The 27,974-nt window shown below is 40.6% G+C and overlaps 1 protein-coding gene across 1 annotated transcript; it reads left to right on the top strand.

Annotated features, from left to right (window-relative positions):
- The first annotated feature begins 1,633 nt into the window (after positions 1–1,633).
- LOC124270148 (serine/threonine-protein kinase TBK1-like) lies at positions 1,634–27,974 on the top strand. Its single transcript, XM_046705176.1, has 20 exons — positions 1,634–1,677; positions 3,200–3,272; positions 7,037–7,183; positions 7,723–7,860; positions 8,570–8,696; positions 9,785–9,875; positions 10,782–10,872; positions 11,668–11,828; positions 12,538–12,648; positions 13,844–14,023; positions 14,415–14,620; positions 15,085–15,235; positions 15,963–16,149; positions 18,016–18,119; positions 18,957–19,073; positions 19,797–19,898; positions 22,087–22,183; positions 22,523–22,587; positions 24,107–24,172; positions 27,809–27,974. The coding sequence occupies exons 3-20, from the start codon at positions 7,070–7,072 to the stop codon at positions 27,882–27,884; spliced, it is 2,184 nt and encodes a 727-aa protein (XP_046561132.1). The 5' UTR covers positions 1,634–1,677; positions 3,200–3,272; positions 7,037–7,069; the 3' UTR covers positions 27,885–27,974.

Genomic DNA, 27,974 nt, shown 5'->3' with positions numbered 1-27,974 from the left:
TTAAAGTAGTGAGTGAATGAGTGAATTTAGTTTTACACCGCTTTTAGCAATATCACGGCTGGGACACCAGACATGGGCTTCACACATTGTACCCATGTGGAGAATGGAACTCGGTGTGACGAGCGAACACTTTAACCTTTAGGCTACCCCCACTGTCCCAACTCCTGAAGTAGGTTAAGGAGGCTGTTCTTGTTGGTGATGGGGGCGGTGGGGTAGCCTAATGGCTAAAGCGTTGGCTCGTCACGCTGAAGACCCGGGTTCGAATCCCCACATGGGCACAATGTGTGAAGCCCATTTCTGGTGTCCCCCGCCGTGATGTTGCTGGAATATTGCTAAAAGCGGCGTAAAACCAAACTCAGTCAGTCAGTCAGTCAGTCTTGTTGGTGATGCATGCATAACTGTATCCCCACTCACCAGTGATGTGAAATATCTTGATTTCTTTCCTTCTTTGCTTCTGTGATTTTAATCGATAATTGATCGATATTTAGTTAACCGATCTCTATGAGCTACATCCATAGTATGCCCTAAAAAATGTATATTTATGATAATTTCACTACTTCTACGTTTTCTTCTGTTTAGATCTCTTAGTGTTTTTTTTGTAACACCATAGGTAGCAGTGTTCTTGTAAGAGGCGACTAGTATCATCGGGCTGTCAGCCTTGCTGATAGGTTGACACCTCATATCCAAACTGCGTAGATCCATTTTCATGCTGTTTTTGTTTGTTTGTTTTTTTTAAGTATTTTTATTTCCCATCAGTATGTTGTACATTGCATTTCAGAATCAAATGCAATTTTTACATGTTATAGAATACAGTTTTTGCGTTACACACCACTTTCAAGCAATATACATATCACATTTTACAGTATTGATTTCTGCTATTTTCAGTTTTGTAAACACAGTAGTATGTATAGTAATAAATCTGCGTAGTTGCAATGATCATGAATCGTATTCATTGCTTAGCTGATACATAATAGGGACACTGTTCCATATACATACATATACTTCATCTATATATACCTTAAGTGCATGTACATATGCGTTCTTATATACTTCTACACACATACACATATTCATCTACGGACACATACATACACATGCATATACACATGCATTTTCATGCTGTTGATCACTTGATTCTCTGGTCCAGACTCCATTATTTTCAGACAACCACCTTATGTATACCTGGAATATTGCTGAATGCCTGTTAAACAAGAAGGAAGAAAGACAAATAATGAAAAGTAAATAAATGTACGAAGTTACACATTCTGTGTGCTATCAGTAAAGTGAGTGAGTGAGTTTAGTTTTTTGCTGCTTTTAGCAATAATGCTTTTAGCAATATTCAAGCAATATCACAGAAGGGCACACAAGACATGGGCTTCACACATTGTACCCATGTGGGGAATCGAACCTGGTCTTTGGTTTCCCTGGTCCTGTCGTCCTATATAGCTGGAGGAGCATCTGACAGGGTATCTCAATCTGATCAGTATGGGTACTCAGTGCTTAGTACTGATGTTCATTATCACGTTTGGACAAAATGTTGCTCATATTGAAAATATGTTTATCGAACACGATTCCCGTATTGAATGCGGCGATAAGTGCTAGAACTCGGCATTCCCACTCTAGTTTCGTTTTCTAAAAATAGGCACACGTAACATGCCTCTACCTCTGCAGTGACTGGTAAGTATATCCACTGCTCTATCACTGCAAAATTCTCACATCTTGACGATATGCAATCAGTTTGTATCGGTGCATTTGGAACTGTAAGATCTAAAGTCAACATATGTGGATCTATTACGGTGTGACAATCGATAAACGCTGCAAAATCAAACTGATCAATAGAAACTAATTTGACCTAGTTAGCAGGTACCAAGGACAACGTTTTACATAAGATACATTAGATTTCATTACTAACCATTCGTGTTATTCTAAGGAACAGAGCCATGAAATGTTAGTATGTGCTGATTATGAATCACTGCAAGGAGCTCGTATCACAGCTGTCATCGGACGGGGCCGAGAAATAGTAGTTTTACGTGTCTATAAAAACTGGGTTAGCGTTTACTCTTGCACCCCGTCCAGGTGTACACTGGTCTGTTCTGTACGGGCGTTCATAGACAGGACCACGACCCTTGCTTGTGATGGCGCCAGTTTGCATGAAATGATCACAGGGATATATGAAAACAACGTCTCAGTATTCCGTACATACCCCTTCAAATAAAATTATTTCCCTTGTAAATTTTGAACTAATACATTTATTACTGTACAACGTGTAAACAGATATCTGTAAGTTTACACTGCTTATAGCAGACGTATGGCCAGACTCGCATACAAACATCACCACACTTATCTCTACGCGGAAGTAAACAAGAGCGGCCGTTGACAATAGAAGCTTTTTGAACATTCAAACTCGCTCCCATGTTTATCACATGTAAACGGATTTGAAAATGTCAAATTCTATTTAACACACACTTATTGTTCAGACGGAGTGCTTTCAGAAGGACACAATGACTCGCTTACAACTAGTTATGTACAAATGTCAATTTATAAACGGGGATGACGTAGTGTAGTTGGTCTATAAATAGACGTATTTGTATGGCGCTGATTGGTTTATAAAGGTTTGTCACAAAATGATATTTCAAAACATTTTTAAAACACAAATAAAGGTTTGCTATGTGGGAAAAGCACATGCAAAAAATAACCCACAAAAAAACCACCCAAAACACAAAACAAATCAAAAACACAAGGAAAGCAAACACACACACATATTGTATTACAGATACGTCACACATTTTCATCCATAACTAAGCACTCTGACTATACATATTTCATATTAAAATCAACACATATTACATTATATCTAAATAGACTTTATATATGTATTTATATAATGTCTATAAATATGTGTAGATTTTAATATGAAATATGTTTATTTTCGGAGTGCTTAGTAATGTGTGAAAATGTGCGACGTATTTAGAGACCTAAAATAACTTAGCCGACTCACCTTTGAGTTATTTGTATTTCGTAGTTCCATTGGATCAATATTTACAAATTATGCTTACTATCAATGCTTACTATTTCTTGGACAGTCTAAATCTGTGTAATTTGTGGAACTAGTTTCTTGTCTTGGTGTATTTTTGAAATGAATGCATGATTATCCCAAAAGCTTACTAATGGAAATCCAAATGTGTCATTTCTATAACAGACAGACGCTATATCTAAACATGATGAAACCCAGGTCTTTCGTCAGTGAACTGAAATGGTCGGACACACAACAGGTGAGTGTAGTACTGTGAAACTGTTTCGAGGTCAGTTTCAGTTTCAGTCAAATTACACAGTAGGACAATCTACTGAGGCTATCGGGACTTGATTTGGGACCCGCCGTCTTATTGATGGAATATTGTTAAAAGCAGCGTAAAACCCAACTCACTCACTATATTTTGGAAATTTACACTGTTGATCGTAAAATGCGAATACGTGTGTACGATCCTATGCAATATTTTGACTTTCGACTTAATATGTTAATTATGCACTTAATATGTTAATTATACACTTAATATGTTAATTGCACACTTAATATGTTAATTATACACATTATACTGAGACATGGATAGGTACATCTGACTGAGACATTGTCTGCCTCGATCTGAGACCTGCATGGTCGATTTCTACTGGATTCACCCAATGGTCCCCGACCGATACATAGGCTACGCCGCGGGATTTTAGAGGTTACGGTACATGTGACCACGTGACAGCCGCACTTAGCAATATTCGGGGGGGGCAAGCGTAGTAGTTGGAACAGTGAAACAAATGTACGTGCGGTACGTGATGAGCGTTAACTTAGACCAACCAAACTTGTTCTAGGTGTTTCATCTAATGTGCATACCCCCTTGTAATACAAACCAATAATAGCGGTTTGAAACCATGATCGTTTGTTAAACAACTTTTATCCTATGTTGAATACAATTCTGAGATTTAAATGTTCAATTGGCAAGGTAAAATTATGAGGATTCGCAATCTTATTTTCACTTTATTCGATTTACTTTTTTGTTTAAAGTGAAATTCATCGGTACGTTTTCCCTGCAAACAGACTATAAGTATGGTTCATGCAGGGACTGTGAGACGGACGAATCAGAAACGTCCCGATAAATTAGGGTCTAATGGCTTTGTAAGCGATTAAGTGAAGACCGCGCTGAAAGCTGATTGGCTGGTCGTTTGGAAATTGAAGGTCGCCGCTTCCTGGAAAACGGGGGCTGGCCCTTTCGCGGAAGTACAATCTCTCTTTCGTTTTGGCCGTACCACATGCTCTTTGATACTGAATAAAAGGGTTCAGTTAAGAGGTGGTTCTATGAGCTATATGTATTGCCGTGACAAGGTGACATAGAATGGCAAGAAAGAGGCCCGCCGTTCATTGAAGACACTCCAATTAGGTAAAGACCCATCTTTCAGACCACTGATCCACGCGAAAGCTATGCACTTCTCAACGCCTCTGGTCAGTCATCGTCAACAGCAGACAGGCGCTCTACAAATTGTTGTTATCTTTTTACCTTTATGTTTTTTTAATTATTCCATGCGTTTTTATACTCAGGGACTCAACTAATATTGATATTTATAATTTATATGCTTATATTTTACCTACGATGCAGATTTGGGTTTTCGTGTACTTGCGTTTTACATGACCTTCAGATTGTAGCTATTCCTTGAAGAGGAGTATTCTTTTTCGATTTTAAGATAGGTTAAATCAAATGTCAAACGCCCATTTCTCAGCGTCAATAGCTTGATCTATCTCAACACTGCTTCTCGTGTGAAAGTGTGTAGTAAACAGCGCACAGGAAGGGAGGAATCCGGAACAACAGGCTTATTCCAAGAAAGTGGGAATTCCCAATTTTCTTGTGATCGTCATTGTAGAACTATAAACCCGAATTCATGCCCATGCATGTGTAGGTATGTTCGACACTATGAAGGAGAACTCGCAAATAACAGGGTGAGAACACTGAGATACCGTAGATAGTCCTAGACACGTAAGTAATTTATAAAATTGATTCGAGTAAGTTTTTGAAGGATAACTTGAAATAATACAGTGAGGTACCGTAGATGCTCCTATGCACGTAAGTAACTTACATATGCATTGGTTTGGGTACGATTTTGAAGGATAACTCGGAAATAACACAGTGAGATACCGCAGATATTCCTAAACACGCAAGTAACTTATATATGGATTGGTTCGAGTACGTTTTATGAAGGATAACTTGGAAATAACACAGTGAGATACCCCAGATATTCCTAAACACGCAAGTAACTTATATATGGATTGGTTCGAGTACGTTTTATGAAGGATAACTTTGAAATAACACAGTGAGATACCGTAGATATTCCTAAACACGCAAGTAACTTATATATGGATTGGTTCGAGTACGTTTTATGAAGGATAACTCGGAAATAACACAGTGAGATACCCCAGATATTCCTAAACACGCAAGTAACTAATATATGGATTGGTTCGAGTACGTTTTATGAAGGATAACTCGGAAATAACACAGTGAGATACCCCAGATATTCCTAAACACGCAAGTAACTAATATATGGATTGGTTCGAGTACGTTTAATGAAGGATAACTTGGAAATAACACAGTGAGATACCGTAGATCTTCCTAAACACGCAAGTAACTTATATATGGATTGGTTCGAGTACGTTTTATGAAGGATAACTTGGAAATAACACAGTGAGATACCGTAGATATTCCTAAACACGCAAGTAACTTATATACGGATTGGTTCGAGTACGTTTAATGAAGGGTAACTTTGAAATAACACAGTGAGATACCGTAGATATTCATAAACACGCAAGTAACTTATATATGGATGAGTGACGTCACGCCCGGATAGACACGCTAACAACCAAATCACCACGCCTGGCCAGCGATACATTAAGTCAACACGTATCACCAACACTGGTTCTTAGGGACCAGTATTGTTCCTGAATCTCCAATGGGTCAAGCGTTCGCTCGTTACGCCGAAGACCCGGGTTTGATTCCCCACATGGGCACAATGTGTGAAGCCAATTTCTGGTGTCCCCCGCCGTGATATTGCTGGAATATTGCTAAAAGCGGCGTAAAACTAAACTCAGTCAGTCAGTCAGTCTCCAATGGGTCACGCAAACACGATCCGAACTTGATTTTACAGTGAAAGGACGTACAAAGGATATATATTGATACTGAGTTTCGCGATCCGGATTAGAACCCATGCTTGTCGTTAGAACTGCGTGATTAGGCTCGCTGACTTGGTTGACTCATGTCATCGCATCCCAATTGCGTAGATCGAAGCTCATGCTGTTGATCACTGGATTGTTTGGTCCAGACTCCATTGTTTACAAACAAACAAACAAAACCCACTCACTGTCACTAGGAATATTGTTGAGTTCGAAATTTACTGAATTTAACACAATTTTACCTAGAGGTCAACTGTGACACCGTCATAACTGAAGAGTTCGGTAAAACATAGTTATTGTGGAAATAGTTCGGTTCCTTAAACGCGATGAAACTTAATGACAGTCGTAGTTTTAACCAGGATACTGTTTTGGTCAGGTTTTTCCATGTCATGCCTCTATCACCAGCCTGCAGATCGTTGTAGAAGCAACACACAAACTTGGCTGGGCATGATGTCACTGAATCTGGTGCTCGCGATATACACATCCGGTGGAAAAGATGTTTTTGGGCGGGTTTAAAAGTATCCTGAACCAATTCCTTGCGCGCTCTCTCTCTCTCCCTTCCTCCCTCTCTCTCTCTCGCTCTCTCTCTCTGTCTGTCTGTAACTTTATCGTTCTCTCCTCTCCCCCTGACCGACTGTTTGTTACTCTCTCTCTCAGATAATAAGGTGTTTCAGACTTCTCTCTCTCTGATAATTTTATTATACGTGTTTTCAGACTTCTCTCTCTCTGATAATTTTATTATACGTGTTTTCAGACTTCTCTCTCTCTGATAATTTTATTATACGTGTTTTCAGACTTTTCTCTCTGTGATAGTTTTGTTATACGTGTTTTCAGACGTTTGCATCACGGCAGTGGCAATGCTAGGTGATGTTTACTTCGGCAACTGATCGTGACGTGGAAAGAACTACAACACATGTTTATCAGAAAAAAGATCAGCTTGGAACAGGGTCGTCCTGCGATGTGTATATAGGGTTACAGAAGGTAAACCCGTTTGTCTGGTTTTTATTGCATGTATTTTCAGAAAACTGGAATTATTTATGTGGGAAAATCAATTCCCTGTCGTCATAGAACGACCAGGATGCCTAACACAGGAAGACTAACACCAGCCTTCCCCGTCATATCTTTAAATCAATTATTATATGAAAGGAAGAAGTAAAAAAGGCAGGTGTTTTTGAGAACTAAGTTCATGTTGTAAAGAAATAAAATCGTCAACAATTTTTTTCAGCTGAAATTAGAACATTTGATAAAACGAACTGAGACGTATTTTGTTCATCGGTTTACTTTAGACATGGTATATCAGCAGGTATCCTCTTAGTACACACCTTTAGGATTTGGGACAGAATACGTCTCTGTGACTTAAAAATCGTCTCCAATGATACACAGGTGGTTATAAAATGTGGATCGGTTGATTGTGTGGATCTGTTTAAACACCCTGGTCTGTCTGAGCCAACTCAGCTCTGTACAGTTTGCGGTGATACCTCTGGAATATATTTTTATCTTTAATATTTTGCTGATGACAGGGCACAGGGGAACATCACGCTTTGAAAATCTTTAAAGACGCTCAGTGGGCACGATCAGAAGAACGCCGACGCGAGGTAGTTGCACTTCAAAAACTGAAGCACCACAACATCATCAAGTTCTTTGGCGAAGAGGAAGAGGTGAGTTGTCATGGTAACACCCTTAAAGACTTGGCACATTTCCTAGGCTGCATTGGGTACATTTGATTTAGGGTCTGACAGACTAATGTTTAATTCGAGACATGATAGCAGTCACATTTTCAGAATATACACGTTTTACCCCTCAGAATATCAGAACAATCTTGTTCTATGTAGTTCAGGGTTTCAAGTGAACATTTGTTTTCTGTGAAAACTTGTCCGTTTGCTCTTGTTTTTTCTGGAACAATTATGTTTTTTCAAATCTTGTCCCGACAGAATACCAAATACCTAACCGCGACGGTATATGGTATATCTTCCAGTAGGTTGTCTCGCAACGCAAACCCGTGAAGATCCGGGTTAGAATTGCTCTTCAGTAACCCATGCTTGTCGTAAGAGGTGACTAATGGGATCGGGTGGTCAGGCTTGCTGACTAGGTTGACACATCATCATAACCCATTTGTGTAGATCGATCCTCATGCTGTTGATCACTTGATTGTCTGGTCTTGACTCGATTATTCGATGTAGCTGGAATATTGCTGAGTGCGGTAATAAAGAACAAACACAACTCAAATCTACAATCATTCGACAAGTCTAGATTACCTCAGCTGAAGTTATGCATTGTTCTTTTGTATTATATTTTCTTAGTTTGTTACATAGATTATGAAATAAAACAACTTTATTTCCATGACAAAATGATCCCCTGATGTTGTAGGCGAGTACGGGGTTGACGCTGTTGGTGTTGGAGCTGTGTCAGGAGAGTCTTCACAACTTCCTCCAGGAACCCTCACAATCCCGGGGCCTGGGGGACTCCGAGACGCTGTTGTTGGTGGAGCATCTCAGTAAGTTGATCTGGGCTTAGCTGAACAATTGTCACGCTGGGTCCGGTGACCAAGACGAGTGAGTATGTTTTTACGCCGCTTTTAGCAATATTGTAGCACTATCACGCCGGGGGACACTAGAGATGGGCTTCACACAGTATACCCATGTGGGAATCGAACCCAGGTCTCGGGCGTGACGAGCGAACGCTTTAACTACTAGGCTACCCCACCGCCCAACGGTGGGCGAGTCCGCCCCAGCATTGCAATTTGCTGTGCAGTAATGCGTCTCGTCGGCATGCCAGATGTGTGATTGTTCATTATAACCCAATTCGTGCTGATCATGTTTTTGCTTGGTCAGCACCATTCCTGTCTTCAGGAGTTTCACCAGAGTGGTAAACGTCCAAGATCTGCTTTGGGCTCTCCTACATGAAGACCTGCGACCCATGAAGATCCGGTTAGAATTGGTCTTCAGCCAACCATGCTTGTCGTAAGAGGCGACTAACGGGATCGGTGGTCAGGCTCGCTGACTTGGTTGACACATGTCATCGTATCCAAATTGCGTAGATCGATGTTCATGCTGTTGATCACTGGATTGTCTGGTGCAGACCGCCGTCATATTGCTGGAATATTGCTGACTGCGGCGTTCAGCAACAAACAAACAATCATGAAGACATGACGTGATGTAACTAAAATACTGTTCACTTCCGTGTTAAACCAAACTAATGCGTTAATTTCATGTCTTCTAATGATGTTTCGGGGCCAGACCCAATATCTTCATGGCCAACTGTTATGTGACCGTAAAATAGTATACACATTTTATGATGAGGATCGACACGTGTGATGAGTGAGTGAGTGAGTTTGGTTTTACGCCGCTTTTAGCAATATTCCAGCAACATCACAGCGTGGAACACCAGAAATTGGCTTCACACATTGTACCCATGTGGGGAATCGAACCCGGGTCTTCGGCGTGACGAGCCAACACTTTAACCACTAGGCTACCCCACCGCCCCATCATGTGTGATGACGTTATGATGCTGATTGTCATGGTGTAATGAGTGTAACATTGTGTGTCGGGAATCGACATTTACATTCCGTTGATTGTGTTCCAGGTTCGGCAGTTCACTATCTCCATAGAAAGAAGTACGTGCACCGGGACATCAAACCCGGCAACATTCTGCGCCACATCGACAACGACGGAAGGTGAACATATTACATAGTAAACCTACTGCGAATGGCTATATAATCACTTCCGCTCTTATGAGGTTATGCCGACCATCAGTGATCACCACACTTGAGTGGAAATACTGTGTTTAACATCAGGACTTAGTGGATCGGGTCCGTGGGTGCTTATCCATCCGAAATTGGCTGGTAGACTGATGTGATGTGCATGTCATCGTGCCCCAATGGTGTACATTGTTGCTCATGCTTTCGGTCACTGATTTTTCTGGTCAAGACTCATTATTAGACACGCTGCCATGATATCGCTCAGAATAGTGGTGGTTGGGGCCAGGTATCTCATGTAGGTGTCGTGAGAATAACAGCCTCGTAAATGAACGGGTCTCTCACAGGGGGCGCTGTGTAGCCCTATGCGTCACACGTTTATGCTTCATAGTAGCTGTTTTAAGTGAACATTATGCACGCTTTTTACCACGTTGCTGTTGGGGCGGTGGGGAAGCTTAGAGGTTAACCTTTAAGACTGCTGTGTTAATTTCAGCATAAGGCGTTGTAAAGAGGGTGGGTGATTTCAAACAGTCGGTGTGTCATTAATTAAGGGACAACTGAAAAAATATTTGAAAAATGAACATTATTATCTAAAAATATCCTGATAATTTCAAACATAGAGAGTTTAATGATAAGGCAAACATAAATAATGTAATATTTGTCTGAAATTACCTGAATTACTGTTTCATTTGGGGATGTCATTATGCTGCTGTCCTGTCGAATGGGTTCGACAGTAGCATTGAGAGGGTTAAAGTACTTGCTCGTCACACAGAAGACCCGGGTTTAATTCCCTGCATAACAATAATTTGACCATTTCTGGTGTACCCTGTTAAAAGATGTTTGGAATATGTTCAAAACCATATCCTCTCCTCACTCATTTTGCAGCTGCACATACAAGTTGTCCGACTTCGGCGCAAGTCGGTTTTTAGAGGAGGAGGATTTGTTCTTGTCCTTGGCTGGAACAGAAGAATACCTGGTAATATAATGATAACTTCATATCATCCACTCTTTGAATTGTACTAGACCGGCACTTGGCTAAAGTCTAAGCTATTACCCCTTCAATATACATGTCAGTACAATACATAGAGCACTTGAGACATGTCAGTGATAGCCATACATTCAAATATAAACAAATTTACCCGTGAAGATCCGGGTTAGAATTGGTCTTCAGCAACCCATGCTTGTAAGAGGTGACTAACGGAATCGATGATCAGGTTCGCTGACTTGGTTGATGGAGGTCATCATTCGGTTGTCATGATACCATGCCATCAGTGGGTTATCTGGTTCAGGCTCGAATTTTACACACCGTCGTCATTTAATTGAAGTATTGTGGGTGCAGCGTTGAAAAATAAAACAAAACAACATTGGAACTAAGTACAGACGTTGTCAGGTCAACTACAACCTCCAGCACAATACATATAGTTAATAGAACTTTCCAAGGATTGAAATCAATGTGTCTTTTCAAAAAGAGTGTTACTTTAAATTATGGGGGGCGGTGGGGTAGCCCAGTGGTTAATGCGTTCGCTCCTCACGCCGAAGACCCGGCTTCGATTCCGCACACGCCCGAAAATGTGTGAAGCCCATTTCTGGTGTCCACGCCGTGATATTGCTGGAATATTGCTAAAAGCGGCGTAAAACTATGCATCACAGAGTATTTTATATCCAAACTTGTATTTCAAATTGGATGATCAGGGATTGAATACTATGAATGTTGTCTAAATGACGCTTCTTAGTTCATGATATTTATTCAATTGTGTTTCTTCTGGCTCAGCACCCCAAAGTGTACGAGAAGGCGTTTGTGGACCGTGGTGCTGTCATCTGCTTCGACTCATCTGTGGACCTGTGGAGTGTGGGCTGCACGCTGTACCAGGCAGTCACCTGTCAGATCCCCTTCCGGCCCCACGGGGGAGTCCGATCCAACAGGACAATAATGTCAGTCACGTTACTGGGAAACACTGTAGTCTAGTCCTCCTGCTACTCCTCCTCCTGCTCCTACTGCCACCACCGTCACTACTACTACCATCATCACTACTGCTTCTATTACTACTACTACCACCACCGTCACTACTACTACTTCTACTACTGCTGCTTCTATTACTACTACTACCACCACCGCCACTACTACTACTACTACTACTACTACCACCACAACAACTACTATTGCTACTAATACCACCACCACCACTGCTACTACTACTGCTACGTCCACCAGTGCTACTACTACTACTACTACTACTACTACTACTACTGCTATAATTACTACTACTTCTACAACTACTACCACCGCCACCAGCACTGCTACTGCTGCTACTATAATTACTTCATCCATGTTATGCCCGTTGCGCCCGACTGGGAATCGTTTTCTCTCTGCATTATACCAGTGCTTGGTTTTCCCCCTATATATTATTGTCTCATGACGTTTTCCCATAATATACTGACAGGACCTGATATACATGTAACTGAAATACTATTGAAAGAGATAAGTGCGCAAATCAGCAAGCTCACTGCAACTGGCTTAACGATACCATAACAGTCTATTAACTTGGAAAAAGAACACATTCGAGAGAAGTATGGAAAACGTTTATTCTTTAATTCACTTGCAAATCAGGATCCATATTTTGATGTATTTTCTTCCTTGCAGGTTTCAGATGATTGCTGAGAAGCCATCCGGTTCCATTTCGGGTTACCAAGCAACGGAACATGGGCAGATCATGTGGGAAAGACACATACCAAACACGTGCAAGCTGTCACAGTAAGAGTTCTTATCAAAACAGAACTTTGTCCGAGCTTCCTTCCTCACGATTCCCTGTTCCTCGATTTACTTGAAGTAACATAAATAGTGATTTACTCAAATATAGCAGCGACGAAAATGTTTACAGATATATATATTTTGGCGCAGTGGTAAAAGTCTTAGACCTGTTATAATGTGGTGTTATAAAATACTGTTCCCAGGGGCATGAAATACGAAATACTCACAGATATATGGGTCATTTGCTACGTATGTGCCGTTGTTTCTAACCACATTTGGACGGTTCGCTGTATTTCTGCCTGTATATGTTATATCATATATATATATTTAGTCCACTGTATTGTTACACTTAAGGGGGCGGTGGGGTAGCCTAGAGGTTAAGGCGTTCGCTTGTCACACAGAAGACCTGGGTTCGATTGCCCACATTGCAACAACGTGGAACCCATTTCTGGTGTCCCCCGTCGTGATATGGCAAGGGTATTGCTGAAAGCGGCGTAAAAGTAATCTCACTCACTCTAACCAAATGTTAACCAAAAGCTCCAGATTTGTTATTACACTTTCGGCTAAATTGTGTTTTTCACCAGCTTCATCAAAACCTCTCTTTTCTGAGCCGTAAGCACCGTTACAACGAGCTCTCAAAGGGACCACTATTTTTGGTTCGTTATACGTGACATTGTACTGTTAAATAAGGTGACAACTGGTTGTGGTTTCGTATAGTGTTATGTTTCAAAACAGTTACCGTGTTTCGTTTTCCATGAGAAACACATTAGTCAAAGTTTCAATATTTAATAACACGTATTTATAGTAAGTTACTGGGGAAATATTGTAGTATCTACGGTCGTACCTTAATGCGTAATGATTAGTAATAATTTTAAATGTTCAGGTTGAAATACGTTCTATCCCGGGGTTATCTTTGGGTCCTCAAGACTTTGTTCCCCTGATGTTTTACAGCTAGATCGATGATAATATCACTTATGGCATTAAGGTAATCGGCGTTAGAGCAGCCAACGTCTTTAGCCTAGGGTACAATGTGTAAAGTCCATTTCTGGTGTCCTCCGCCGTGATATTGCTCGAATATTGCTAGAAGCGACATAAAAGTTTACTTAAACGTTTTGCCCAGGGTTAATGGATTACTGATACCATGATAGGATGAGTGACAGGGTAATCTCAGTCCACACTCTTTTCTCTTTTATTTAAGGCCATTGAGAGAGCAATTGAGGACATTGATTGCCCAGCTGTTGGAGAAAGACCAGGCCCACCTCTTGTCACATAACGAGTTCTACCAGCAGGTGAAGGTCATCACGCACTACGTCATGGTCGTTGTCTTCAACGCCGAAGACGTCACATACGTCATCATCTACATCAAACCAGACTCTAGGTAGGTACCTACCTAAGATGAATGAAGTCTCCTCCCTCTTCTACAGTGAATGAGTGAGTTTAGTTTTAAGCCGCTTTTAGCAATATTCCAGCAATATCACGGCAGGGGACAACAGAAATGGGCTTCACACATTGTACCCATGTGGGGAATCGAACCCTGGTCTTCGGCGTGACGAGCGAACGCTTTAACCACTAGGCTACCCCTCTTTAACCACTGTTATTCCTTTGGGGCGTTAGAGGTAAAGCCGACCCCGAACGTTGATGAAACCAACGAGCATTGATAACATGCTTCAAACAAACGCTTAACATCACAATTCCACCTTTCTATATGTATTGCATCAGCGTATGATTACAAACCTGTAATCGAACTGTACTGATTTTTATGTCCACAGCTTGGCAGAGTTTAAAGACGACGTTGCTGGAAGGACGGACATCATGGCGGGGGATCAGCTGCTCTTTCATAGGGGCCTCAGTTTGACAGATCTCATCGGGGATGACGTGATCACCGTCGCTTGTTTGTCATGTGACTTCCGGGAACCAGTTATTTTGATATCAAAGAACGAGACAGACAGCGTGATGAGAGAACCGAAACCTTTGGGTACCATCGTATTTCTAAGGAATTTTAAATCTGTTTATAAGCATTTACAATTTCTCTCCTGTAAAGCGACTTAAATATGAACCGTAATATCTATTGTTGTTAAGTGTAGGTGTATTTTACAGCGCATTTCTTACAATAAATCTATTATGTCACGGCGTGTTTATTTGGGGGTAAAAGCCCGTAGTTACGCAGGTCTCAAGCGTTCATAAATTACGACGACTGACATGATGTTAATATCCCGATGATTTGAACGTGACGTCGTGGGAGGCGACAGAGGCTGAGATGACATCCGGGGTAATAATAATGAGGGTGTTAGCGCAACATGCTTTGTTGCGTGGAGATTAGCGCATTATAAGACTTCTCATTATTATTATTATTATCACGGGGCGATTTGAAGACAATGAGGGCAAACAGTATTCACTGAGTTTTTGAAGATTCAATCAGTATATTAATGTTTCCTTCAGAACCACCGCCCACGTTCCCGTCAGGCTCAGTGCTGGAGAAGGACATCCACGTGGCCCACAAGATGGCGGTTTTTCTGTCCGGGGTGAAGGACAGGATAGCCTCATTCGTTGATACTGAAGAATCCATGGGAAAGGCTGACGTATGCATGAGGTGAGTTTCATACGAGTACCCATTTCCAGGCATATAGCTTTGAGTTCGTTCATTTATTTACTTCTGTTTTGGTTTTTTTTATCGGTGAGTTTGATTTAACACTTGTTTCAAACTGTTTTCCAGTTACATTTTCCGAAGCAGCAAAATTCTAATTGATGCAGATTTTGGGCGCTTGAGTTGGGTTAAATGCCATCTTTAAGGGTTATCGTTTGTCTTTGGCGTGGCACGTTCACATCATTACTACAGAGTCGTGCAAAAAGTATTCGGACGCTTGACGTAATTTCCATAGACTTACATGCTAATTTAGTGTAGCATAAGTCATTTTCATGAATTGAGTTTTCGTAAGATCCAAGTCACGTTTTGCACATTTGTGAGGAATCATCTTACCTACATAATTTCTGTTTAATTTTCCGTTGCTTATTTATCGAATGACAACAATTTAACCAACATATTTTACAGATTCTGTCACGACTAAAGGATGACTTTTCTGAGAAGATTGTATCACCTTTGACCATAAAAAGGATCGAAATAGATAATCCCCTGATTTTTATTATTCGTTTGTTATAAAATGAATTCAAGCTGAGAAGAAAGCTCAAAGAAATGCTGACCTTGCAGCATTCAGTAGTAGCGATAATTAGGAATTTAATCGGGAAGAATTCTGACACAAGTTACCACCAAATGTTTAATGACTTTTAATAATTAATATTATCGTTCTGCGTTCTTGCAGTGACTACTTAAAGAAACACGAGTCAAGGCTTGAGCGGACTGCAAGTAAACTCAGCACCAAGTTACAGAACACGAGGGGGAAACTGGAACTCATGCTGGACACGGAGAGGAAGCGGGTCCAGGTGACCTCGGAACACAACTCGTCAATATCACACAGGTGCAGCCGGGTCCGGAGCTCGATACCGAAGGTAAGACTGTATGACATTACCTGACTGAGTTACTGAAGAACAAGACTGTATGGCCTGACTGAGTTACTGAAGAACAAGACTGTATCACATTACCTGACTGAGTTACTGAAGAACAAGACTGTATGACATTACCTGGCTGAGTTACTGAAGAACAAGAATGTATGGCCTGACTGAGTTACTGAAGAACAAGACTGTATGACCACAGGCCCCCACCGCGGGTCAGAAAGTCGATAAACTAGGCCCCGGTTTAGTATCAACACCCCCTACTATATAATGCATAAAGGTTCATCACAGAAATACGGTGACATGATCGAAAACCGGACAATTACGCACATGTCAATGAATATATCGTATTTTAAAGGTCTCACAAGTATCAAAAGCTTTTGTCCATATCTCCGATGTATGTAGGAGGCATATACATGCGCTTTCCGTGGGGATGCATTTGATGGGTTTTATTAAATCGTCAAAGACCGAGTTGCTGTGCCGGAAGTGTACAAAACTAGGTTAATAAAATGACAACAAATGCACGTGCGAAAATGAGAGGGAAACTCAAACGTCTATCATCCAAGATGTCACTATCTGATGTTTTATCTTGGTAAGAATAATTTTAAAAACGAGTACAAATATTTTTTAAAGAAACACATTCATTCAGTGTAATGTGTTAGCCAATCAGATCGCCGGAGGTAGTGAAGTCAAGCGCTGACGAGCTAGTTTTGTATACTTCCGGCACAGCAACTCGGTCTTTGGCGATTTAATAAAACCCATCAAATGCATCCCCACGGAAAGCGCATGTATATGCCTCCTACATACATCGGAGATATGGACAAAAGCTTTTGATACTTGTGAGACCTTTAAAATACGATATATTCATTGACATGTGCGTAATTGTCCGGTTTTCGATCATGTCACCGTATTTCTGTGATGAACCTTTATGCATTATATAGTAGGGGGTGTTGATACTAAACCGGGGCCTAGTTTATCGACTTTCTGACCCGCAGTGGGGGCCTGTGTGTATGACCTTACTGAAGTTACTGAAGAACAAGACTGTATGGCCTGACTGAGTTACTGAAGAACAAGACTGTATGACATTACCTGACTGAGTTACTGAAGAACAAGACTGTATGACATTACCTGGCTGAGTTACTGAAGAACAAGACTGTATGACATTACCTGACTGAGTTACTGTAGAACAAGACTTGGCTGACTGAGTTACTGAAGAACAAGACTGTATGACATTACCTGACTGAGTTACTGAAGAACAAGACTGTATGACATTACCTGACTGAGTTACTGTAGAACAAGACTTGGCTGACACATGTCATCATATCCCAATTGCGTAGATCAGTGCTCATGCTGTTGATGACTGGAATGTCTGGTCCAGACTCGATTATTTACAGACTGCCCAATATATAGCTGGAATATTGCTGTAGTGTTAAACAACAACCAACAATATCTTAACGAGAGAAAAACGATGCAGAAAATGGAACGAAAAATGTTTTCAGGTGAGCCCAGAAACGTCTTCTTTTTGCTACATTGGGTGACTGAAAGCTGGTACACGTGTGTCGCGGTTGCAAATGTTACACATGTTATACATGTATATTTGGGATTACACTTTCTCAAGCAAGTACAGATTCTAGTACTTGTTTGGGTTGAGTCCCATACGGGATTCGTACCCACACTCTCAGAGTCAGTCACCTAATGGCCAGCACACAAGGTCAGCCATCTAACCCACTCAGCCATCACAGCTTCCACAAAACTGGAAGTCGGACAAATGGCAGTCCAGATCACGGATTTTGTGTACCCCTCTGACAAGTGTAAATTGGCATGGGTGAAATGATTTTATTTTATGTTCTACCTGTGTTACAGCTCAATGAACAGCTCATGAAGGTGACCAAGGAATTGTCCACTTGTAAACAACACACGTCTAATCATACTGTGCTGATGGTACACCACAAGTGTTCGCCCAAATGGTGAGGCTTCGTGCTAACGCTGCTGTATGCTAGTGACGTTTCATATCATATGCTTCTGTTGGGGAGTAGATACCACGACAGTGGTGGCAGCTATGAGTTGAGACTCAGACATCTGTCTCATTTCATCCACAGCTATTGAATGACCTTTCAGGAAGACACATCTCTCACATGACAGCCACTTCCGGTACATTAAAAATGTTGACGTTCCTTTAGTCAACAATGTCATTTTTGTTACTGGGAATAATTCGCAACTATTTAAAAAAAATATCATAAAATAACTACATTGCATTCTATACGACAGATGTACGAATGTTTGTCGTAGCTGACAATTATTGATATCTTCCAGTGGTATGCTTCCTACGAAAACGTAATTCGCAGAAACTTCTGCATTTGAAAACTTGCTTGTTCGAGATACACACGGTTTTCGGCATGTGATGTGTTGCCTTGACCAGGTGCCAGGATTGCGTAGGTATAACATTAACTAACATGTTGTAAGAGGTGTCTGGTGGTCAGTCGGTCACCATGTCCAGATACAGTCTACACAAATCTCCCGAGAAGCCCTATTGTTTTTGCTCTACAATACGTATTACCTATCTGCTGACTCGTGAAGATGCGGGTTAGAATTGATCTTCAGCAACCCATGCTTGTCGTCAGTGGCGACTAACGGGATCGGGTGGCCAGGGTCGCAGACTTGGTTGACACATGTCATCGGTTCCCAATTGTGATGAAGGCTCATGATGTTATCACAGATTCAATTATTTACAGACCGCTGCCATATAGCTGGAATGTTGCAGAATGTGGCATTAAACAAACAAACAACGTATCTGCGTGTTTCAGTGTCGAGAAAGCATCCGTTCTGTCGGTGAAAGGACGTGATAGTTGGCGGGGGATGTACCAGAGGAAGAAATGTCGGCCCATGTCCGAGTTTCAGCAGCTGCAACACACAAGAGACAGGTAAGGTCAAGGCTGTTTCCGTCAGGTCAAAGACAGGTGAGAGGTTAAATGTCAGAATTAAGTTTTCAGATGTTTATGTAATCCAGGAGGTGCATAGGTACGTTTAAGTAACAATGTGTTAGCGCAGCTCAGTTGGTGAGTGAGTGAGTTTGGTTTTATGCCGCTTTTAGCAATATTCCAGCAACATCACGGCGGGGGACACCAGAAATGAGCTTCACACATTGTAACAATGTGGGAAATCGAACCCGGGTCTTCGGCGTGACGAGCCAGCGCTTTACCCACTAGGCTACCCCACCGCCCGGCAGCTCAGTTGGTAGTATTTACTTATTCTCTGGTCCATGATCGCGGTCCAATCTATACATGAGTACATGGTGGAGCATCACGTACGGTACCCTTCAAAACGAAGCTGTGTTCTCTTTGCGACTGGATTATGGCAGTTTTGAAAATATATCTTATCTTAAAGTTACCATAGCCTATCTTTGAACGTAAGTTCTTAAGATTAATGGTAGGTCGATCGTTTCGAGAAATCAAAACCCATTACCGTAGCTTCCTATTTTTTTAGTTGTATTACCACATCATATGGAACAATTCCTCTCTGTACATTTGTAAATATCTGGAAGATTTAATTATTACCCCTTCCATCCACAGTATTTATTGTTAGGCTTTTTAAAGATAGGAATATTTATTACACATGGGTGATATATTAATGGTTTCGTTCTGCAGGACTACTATGGCGGATGTGTGTGCTACCTGCACGTCTCTGTATCAGGGTCATTGCCTTCCCAACATGAAGAAACACATGGCGGCTTTTGGAACCCGCATCCAGTAGGTACATTTATAACATGCCCATGGCTATATCGAGGCCGTTCCTTTCAACCTTGGACGAACACGTGGATTTGTAAACCAGCCAGTGTTAACTTACTTCAAATTCTTAATGCTGGAAAATTATTGAAAGTATTCTTTGAGTGTCATTTTAGAAGTTGGGATGTATAATTTTGAACATACTTTATGGATAACAACTTCTTTTATTTCGTGAGTGGGACGTTTCGATACAGATTCTTCTACCGCAGTCAAGCTTGAATTCCTGTTTTCTTCCTTCAATTTTTCTCGCCAGTGTGGAAATTAATGGCCTTGTGTCGAAAAAAAAAGAACACTTACTTGGTGCTAACTTACAAAAAACACACGGTCGCCTTGATCTTTCTTTCATATATGTTTATTACAAAATTGTTGGCGGAGCCAAGTGGGGGTTCAGGGGGTTCCAACCATAGGCCCTCGTGTTTTTGCGAAGATAAAAGATTTAAAAAATAATTTTTTTGAGATGACCCCCGATTCGAAATGCCACACAATACAATACATTATGACATATGGGGTTCTAAACACACACACACACCCGAAAATTCCTGGATCCGCCTATGAAATTTTTGCCGAAGCAGAGTGTCGATCTACAATCTAACGTAATTAAAAGACGATTATGAGGTGATATAAATATTAAAATGTCATGGAATAAGGTTGAGGTTTAAGATGAAAAACGGATGGCCTTAAAATACTTTAAAACACTTTAAAATACGGATAGCACTCGTTATGAGGTCGATGAAATGGAAATGTTGACGTAATGTTTGAACGAACGAACTCAGTGGAATGGAGATATTATACTCTTAATAAACGAGAATGATACGTTTCGGAAAATGGTTATGTAAACTCTAAACAAATGAATTAAATGATGGAATGACACATGATTGTTGTTATCCCCCGCAAAGCGTTTTGCGGGGGGTATTAAAATGGACTCCGTCCGTGCGTCCGTCAGTCCGTCCGTCCGTGCACATTTGTCTTTTCCGGAGCATAACTCTAGAACCCTTCAATGTTTCTTCACCAAACTTGGCACATAGATAGATCTGGTGGTGTACTGGTGCCTTTTGGTAGTTTTGGAATTCTGAATAAAATATTTTTGGCGTTTCCATGGCAACAAGTTTGACTTAGACTAAAATTGGTGGTTGTGCTCTTTTCCGGAGCAAAACTCTAGAACCCTTCAATGTTTCTTCACCAAACTTGGCACATAGATAGATCTGGTGGTGTACTGGTGCCTTTTGGTAGTTTTGGAAATCTGAATAAAATATTTTTGGCGTTTCCATGGCAACAAGTTTGACTTAGACTGAAATTGGTGGTAGTGCTCTTTTCCTGAGCTGAACTCTAAAACTGTTCACTATTTCTTCACCAAACTTGGCACATAGATAGATCTGGTAGTGTACTGGTGCCTTTTGGTAGTTTTGGAATTCTTAATAAAATATTTTTGGTGTTTCCATGGCAACAAGTTTGACTTAGCCTGAAATTGTGGTAGTGCTCTTTTCCGGAGCTGAACTCTAAAACTGTTCTCTATTTCTTCACCAAACTTGGCACATAGATAGATCTGGTGGTGTACTGGTGCCTTTTGGTAGTTTTGGAATTCTTAATAAAGTATTTTTGGCGTTTCCATGGCAACAAGTTTGACTTAGCCTGAAATTGTGGTAGTGCTCTTTTCCGGAGCATAACTCTAAAACCGTTCAATGTGTCTTCACCAAACTTGGCACATAGATAGATCTGGTGGTGTACTGGTGCCTTTTGGTAGTTTTGGAATTCTGAATAAAATATTTTTGGCGTTTCCATGGCAACAAGTTTGACTTAGCCTGAAATTGTGGTAGTGCTCTTTTCCGGAGCAGAACTCTAAAACCGTTCAATGTGTCTTCACCAAACTTGGCACCTAGATAGATCTGGTGGTGTACTGGTGCCTTTTGGTAGTTTTGGAATTCTGAATAAAATATTTTTGGCATTTCCATGGCAACAAGTTTGACTTAGCCTGAAATTGGTGATAGTGCTCCTTTCTGGAGCAGAACTTTAAAAGCTTTCAATACTCTCCTTCCACTTTTCTATATACACACCTAAATATTTGACATAATCATAACTCGTAGACATAATCATGAGGAATATTTTGCCATTGCGGGGGATATTGATGACTTTGTGTTCTTGTTTTCTCTGTAAGGGTGTTCCACAGTGTGCAGATGAACCTGTTGGACATAAGGAAGACCCTGTCTTTTGTCAAGGAGCAAATAGATGACCTGGATGCAACGCTTATTCAGGTGAGCTAAATGGCAAATACGATGGTGGCGTTTAATAGGAGTCTTGTATGACGTGTATATAACATATACTTAATTTCAACCGCCTCTTTGGTCTTGTGGATAGATCTGCTCAGAGTGAGTGAGTGAGAATGGTTTTACGTTGCTTTTGGCAATATTCCATCAATATCACGGCAAGGGACACCAGAAATGGACTTCACACATTGTATCCATGTGGGGAATCGAACCCGGGTCATGAGCGTGTCGACCAACACTTTAACCACACCGGTATTATGCTATGTGATTGCATATATGGTTAACATCTTAACCATGAAGTATGTAAGACATCACTTTCGGTTTCAGGTCGGATCTTTCAGCGGGCGGGCATGGAGTGGCGTCACAAGTCAGATCAGCAGTCTGCGTCATGGGTAATTATCCTGTTGCGATGCCCCCTTAGGAAGTCATAGACAAGATCTTCCTTTGTCAGGGTATGAAAGTCCCACAATTTCAGCCAGACCACAGGGCTGGTTAGATGTAAAACTTGCCAGCCCTGACCAAAACTTACCTGCTCACAAAAAATACTAATATACATGTCTAAATTTTAACCCCACCGGGCAGGTGAATTCAGAATCTGGCAGTCCGTGTTGAAAATAACCCGTCCCGGGCGGTCTGGCAGGCAGGTATTTCGAAGCTGCCTTTGACCTTTAAGGTGTATAGTTGCATAACAGTTGACTGGACGTACAATGGACCCTTGGAGATCCGGGGTGGTTGCTTTAGGCTTAACAAACAAACAAACAAACAAATGCACAAACAAGGAAACGAAACTGTCGACGGTCGATCCCGGACCGTTATTCAGTGGTCCAAGAACTGATGAATCACAACTGAAATGGATGGTTGCTGATGCTGTCAGACACTGGCATATCTCATCCAGATTGGAATGTTTACAGAATGTCGTGGTTCTGCTGCGACAACTGAAACTGAGAGCTCACCATCGTGTTCCGACCGCGTGGTTCTTTGCCGATAACGCCAGTCACTAGTTTGTCTCGTTCAGACTCGAATGATTTAAAAGCGACCAGTAGCGTACCTGCCATTAGGCACGTGTCTACACTTAATAATGTTCGGCAATTCACCACTGTGCGTGTGACATCAGCAGCAAGCGAGAGATCCTTTAGTGCAATGAGGAGGATCAAGACGTACCTTCGGTCCACCATGGGTGATGTCCGTATGTCATGACCTGCAATTATCCATGTCCACCGAGACATGCCAGTAAACACACCGTGTCATGGAGCAATTTGCTGATCGGAAGACGAGGCGCATGGATTTCATTTAATACTGTACATAACGTGCTGACAGCAATATTACTCCCCAGAATACAGACATCTTTTCTTATTGACCCACATAATTGTCAGTTGTTCAAACTAAGTTTATACATTAAGTAATCATGAGGTAGCATTTAAGCGTTCAATATGTATTCACAACACTACATGCAACAATTGGCTTCAGCCGATATAACCAGCACTAAGCTACAGATTTTTCTATGTGCATATAAATTGTATACTGACTTCTTTCCCACACACATCCATCTCCCACACACCCCAACACACACACAGACACACATACCCACACCCAAGAATATGCATGGAAGGTAGTTGTTTTTTTTATTATGATAAAAAGTAAATCAGTCGATACATAACATTGCATGGCCAAATTGAATAGTGACTTTTGCTGAAGGACTATTTTGTCATTGCTTATGTCATAAAATATTTGTGAGAGTACTAAATTTATTATTTCAGGAACTTCACTATGAAAATGTATTTTATGAAAGGTTTGAAGTTTCGCACGTCCAGTTGAGCCTACACTTCATTTCTTTCCTGGGTACGCCCCTGGCGACGTTTAGACAAACAAATTATGGTTCAGAAATAAACATAACTGTCATGTGTTTTCCAGTGTCCCTTTGGATGACGGCAGCGCTTCACTTCGAGTCATGAAGGAATCTGCTGAAAACAGGAACAGGTAGGATCATTCGTGACCAACTCGTGTTATTCCGGGACAAGGAGGGAATGGTCCAATGTTTGTCCAGTTGTGTTCTTGGTGGGGAAATAAATAAAACATCTTCCCCCGTTTCGCTTATATTTTTAGAAGAAAAAATAATAAAAGTCACGCCCCTTACTTTTGAGAACAGAGGTGTCAAAAACATTTAAATGTGCTTGTTAGTTGTGCAGATTTACAAATATCTTAATTCCATTCTATTAAGGGGTAGTGTGGTAGCCTAGTGGTTGAAGTGTTCGCTCGTCACGCTGATGACCCGGGTTTGAGTCCCAACTTTTTGTCGAAATTTGTTAAATATATGCTACACATATGGATTGTTCATTGTTAATGGCAGAGTACCTGGCGATGCTAAAGGTGAATTTACGTTCATAAGTGCACAAGGAAGTAGTGTAAATAACTATTTTATCCCTTCAGTTTTTCGACATAATAGCTATGTTAAATGTGGGTCAACGTCTTGAATCTGACCACCAGCCCTTGGAGCTTTTTTGTTACTCTCCTAAATCGCTGTCAGATAAACAACCAGGCATTACACTTAATCTCGCGGAAACGTACAGGTGGAACAGTGCTTTATCAGATCACTTTATAGCTTGCCTAACAGGCAAAGCTAATGCCTTTTTTCACAGTTTAACTGAATATATAGATACTAATCTAGATGGTGCTCTTAGCCAGTTCGTAATTCATCTACTGGATGCAGCCAAATGTATGAAAAGACCAGCTTTTAGATGCCAGACTTTAAGACGCCAACCCTTAAACGACGAGTGTAGGTCTGCAAAGCGTGAAGCGAGGAGGGCGCTTAGGAAATTTAGACTTACACGAAACGACTACAACAGAAAGACTTTTTGTACTTTGAGAAATAAATATAAAGAATCATGTCGAAAATAAAAGAGCAAAACAAGAGATCTCCGATTGAAAAAACTTAGCACTTTCACTCAAAATTCTGGTAAATTTTGGCGGGAGATTCGTTCCTTGAAAAGTAAAGATAATGTGGTTTGTAAGATAACAACTGACCAGTGGTTGTTACACTTCCGTTCTGTCTTTTCCCATTTTCATGAAGAATATGAATGTAATGATACAGCTAGCTTGCAGGAATCTAAGGCTAGTTTGGAGACCAGTGGTTATACAGAACTTGATGCTGAAATCCTTGATTCAATAATAACCGAAACCGAAATTGTCGATGCCATAGGAAATCTTAAAAACGGAAAATCACCTGGTCCGGACAAGATTTTAGTGGAGATGTTAAAAGCTTCCCAAGACATTATATTGCCATTTTTTACATAAATGTTTTAACTATGTTTTTTAAGACTGGATACTTTCCTAGAACCTGGGCACAGTCTATCATAGTACCTCTACATAAGAAGGGTGACATCAATAACCCTGACAATTACAGAGGCATATCTCTGACGAGTAGTATTGGTAAATTGTTTACTTCTATCCTCAACAAAAGATTAAACATGTGGGCTAATATTAGAGATAAAATTCCTGAAATACAAGCTGGCTTTAGGAAAGGTTATTCCACATCTGATCATATTTTTACATTGAATGCAATTGTGCAAAAGTACTTAATAAGAAGAAAACGTAAGTTATATGTAGCATTTATTGACTTTAGGAAAGCATTTGACTCTGTAAATCGACAGAAATTGTGGGCTTGTTTAAAGCGGGCGGGATTAGATGGGAAAATGTTATTTATGTTACGAGGTATTTATGCCAGCGTAAAGGCTTGTGTGCGTAGCAATGGGAGAGAGATTCACTGACTATTTTGAGTGCCCACTGGGTGTGAAGCAAGGATGCTTGTTAAGCCCTATTCTCTTTTACTTCTTCATTAGCGAATTGGAAAATGAAATAATTCATAAAGGCAAACATCTGCTTTCATCACTATATCCATTAGCGCCAATAACACCAAAGATGTTTTTTAAACTTTTCGATGCACAGATACAACCAATGCTTTTGTATGGGGCAGAGATATGGGGTTTCCCGACTTTTGAACCGATTGAAAAGATACATCTATTGGCATGTAAGAAGTTCCTTAATGTTAACATTACAACACCAAACTATATGGTATATGGAGAATGTGGAAGATACCCACTTTATATAAACTCGCACCTTCGCTGCATAAAATACTGGTTCAAAATACTGAAAATGCATGAACAGCGTCTACCAAGAAAGTCATATAACATGCTACTTAATTTAGATAATATTGGTTATGTAACATGGGCATCAAATATAAGATATCTGTTATTTTCGTATGGATTTGGATATGTGTGGATTTTCCAAGGTGTCGGTAACGAGTGGCTGTTTATGAATGAATTTCGCCAAAGAGCCGTGGATATGTTTCGCTAGAATTGGATGAATACCCTTAATCTAAGTTCAAGATTTGATGTATATAGATCCTTTAAAACATTGATCGAACCTGAGACATATCTATCAAACATTACAAGCAAGAAATTTAGATATACAGTTATTAGATTTAGATTTGGCTTGACAGATATAATGATCAATACTGGCCGTAACAAGTCACTCGCCAAACATCTCAGATTTTGCCCTGTCTGTATGGCGGATATCGAAGACGAATATCATCTGTTATTTATATGTGACGCTTATGCCGATTTAAGAAAGGAGTACATTCCACAAAAATATCTGGGTCACCCTACAAGGGAAGCACTTATAAGAATTTTATCATCAAAAGACGAATCTGTCCATGTAAAATTAGCCCTGTTTTTAACTCATTCGCTGTCTTTAAGGAAGAGTCTAATTTCTCCTGTCAACTAACCTAACAATGTTATGATGCTTTCCACTGTTTGCAATGTCCTTACTGTGCCTGTCATTACAATACTATGTATACGGACCAGAGGCCTTATGTACAATAAACCATATTGATCTTGATCTTGAGTCCCCACATGGGCACAATGTGTGAAGTCCATTTCTGGTGTCCCTGGTAGTGATATTGCTGATGTATTGCTAAAAGCGACGTTAAACTAAACTCACTCACTCACTCCCTTTCTATTGCATGTCTTTCTAAAGGTAACGGTGAACTCTCAGGCATTGTACCTTCTGTTTGGTTATATTTGTATAGTATATTTTGGAACTAGCTTTGAGTATGACAATATGGTTAGAAACACATGGGTGCCGTCGTAAAAAGCGATCTTAGCCCTAAGATAAGCTCAACACCTATATCTTAACATAGGCTTACGACAGTCCCAGCGTTTGTACAACATCTATATGTAAAATCAAGACAATATGTAAAAACTATCGCAATATGTAAAACCTTAACGCAAAACGTTTTTACATATTGGGTCGTGCAGCGCCAACGGCACTCAGAACAGTAGCAGTTACATACGCAGGATAGCCTCCTCTAAACTGTGTCACAAGTGACTTCATTGTGACATGTTTGGAACCTAGCCCCCATGTAACGAAGTCAGAGGGACCTACAGTAATAGTTCGAGTTAGAAGAGGTTCGACACAACCGTTAAATGATTAATAAGAAGACACAGACCAAACGTTTTGCGTCGAGACAACGGTGTTTGACTGTCTACCTTTTTTTATTATGTTTATTAATATAATATTTGGTTTGTAATTCATATTTTTGTTTGAATTATTTTCCAGTATGGAAAAGCTCCTGAAAACGCTGCCTGACCTAAGAGCCCTGCCGGATGTGTTCAACAAATTTGAAAACGGCTGATAAAGTTGTTATTCTGCGAATAGACGAGGAATGTCTCTACCTCACAGCCGACATAAAACGACAAAGACACTGACACTTGTTCCCAGATTG

Source organism: Haliotis rubra, unplaced genomic scaffold, assembly GCF_003918875.1.
Source record: "Haliotis rubra isolate DU_JTF1 unplaced genomic scaffold, ASM391887v1 Scf15, whole genome shotgun sequence".
In the NCBI taxonomy this organism is placed as follows: Eukaryota; Metazoa; Mollusca; class Gastropoda; order Lepetellida; family Haliotidae; genus Haliotis; species Haliotis rubra.
Note: the sequence above shows the minus strand (reverse complement) of the source record. Positions and strands in the feature narration are given on the sequence as shown.

What these genes read in the sequence shown, in the direction of transcription:
- LOC124270148 (XM_046705176.1), top strand. Translation starts at nt 7,070, where the DNA reads ATGTTTACTTCGGCAACTGATCGTGACGTGGAAAGAACTACAACACAT. An exon ending in CTGGAACAGAAGAATACCTG is followed by an intron (nt 10,873 to 11,667) that starts GTAATATAATGA and finishes CTTCTGGCTCAG; the next exon opens with CACCCCAAAGTGTACGAGAA. An exon ending in CTGCAACACACAAGAGACAG is followed by an intron (nt 19,074 to 19,796) that starts GTAAGGTCAAGG and finishes TTCGTTCTGCAG; the next exon opens with GACTACTATGGCGGATGTGT.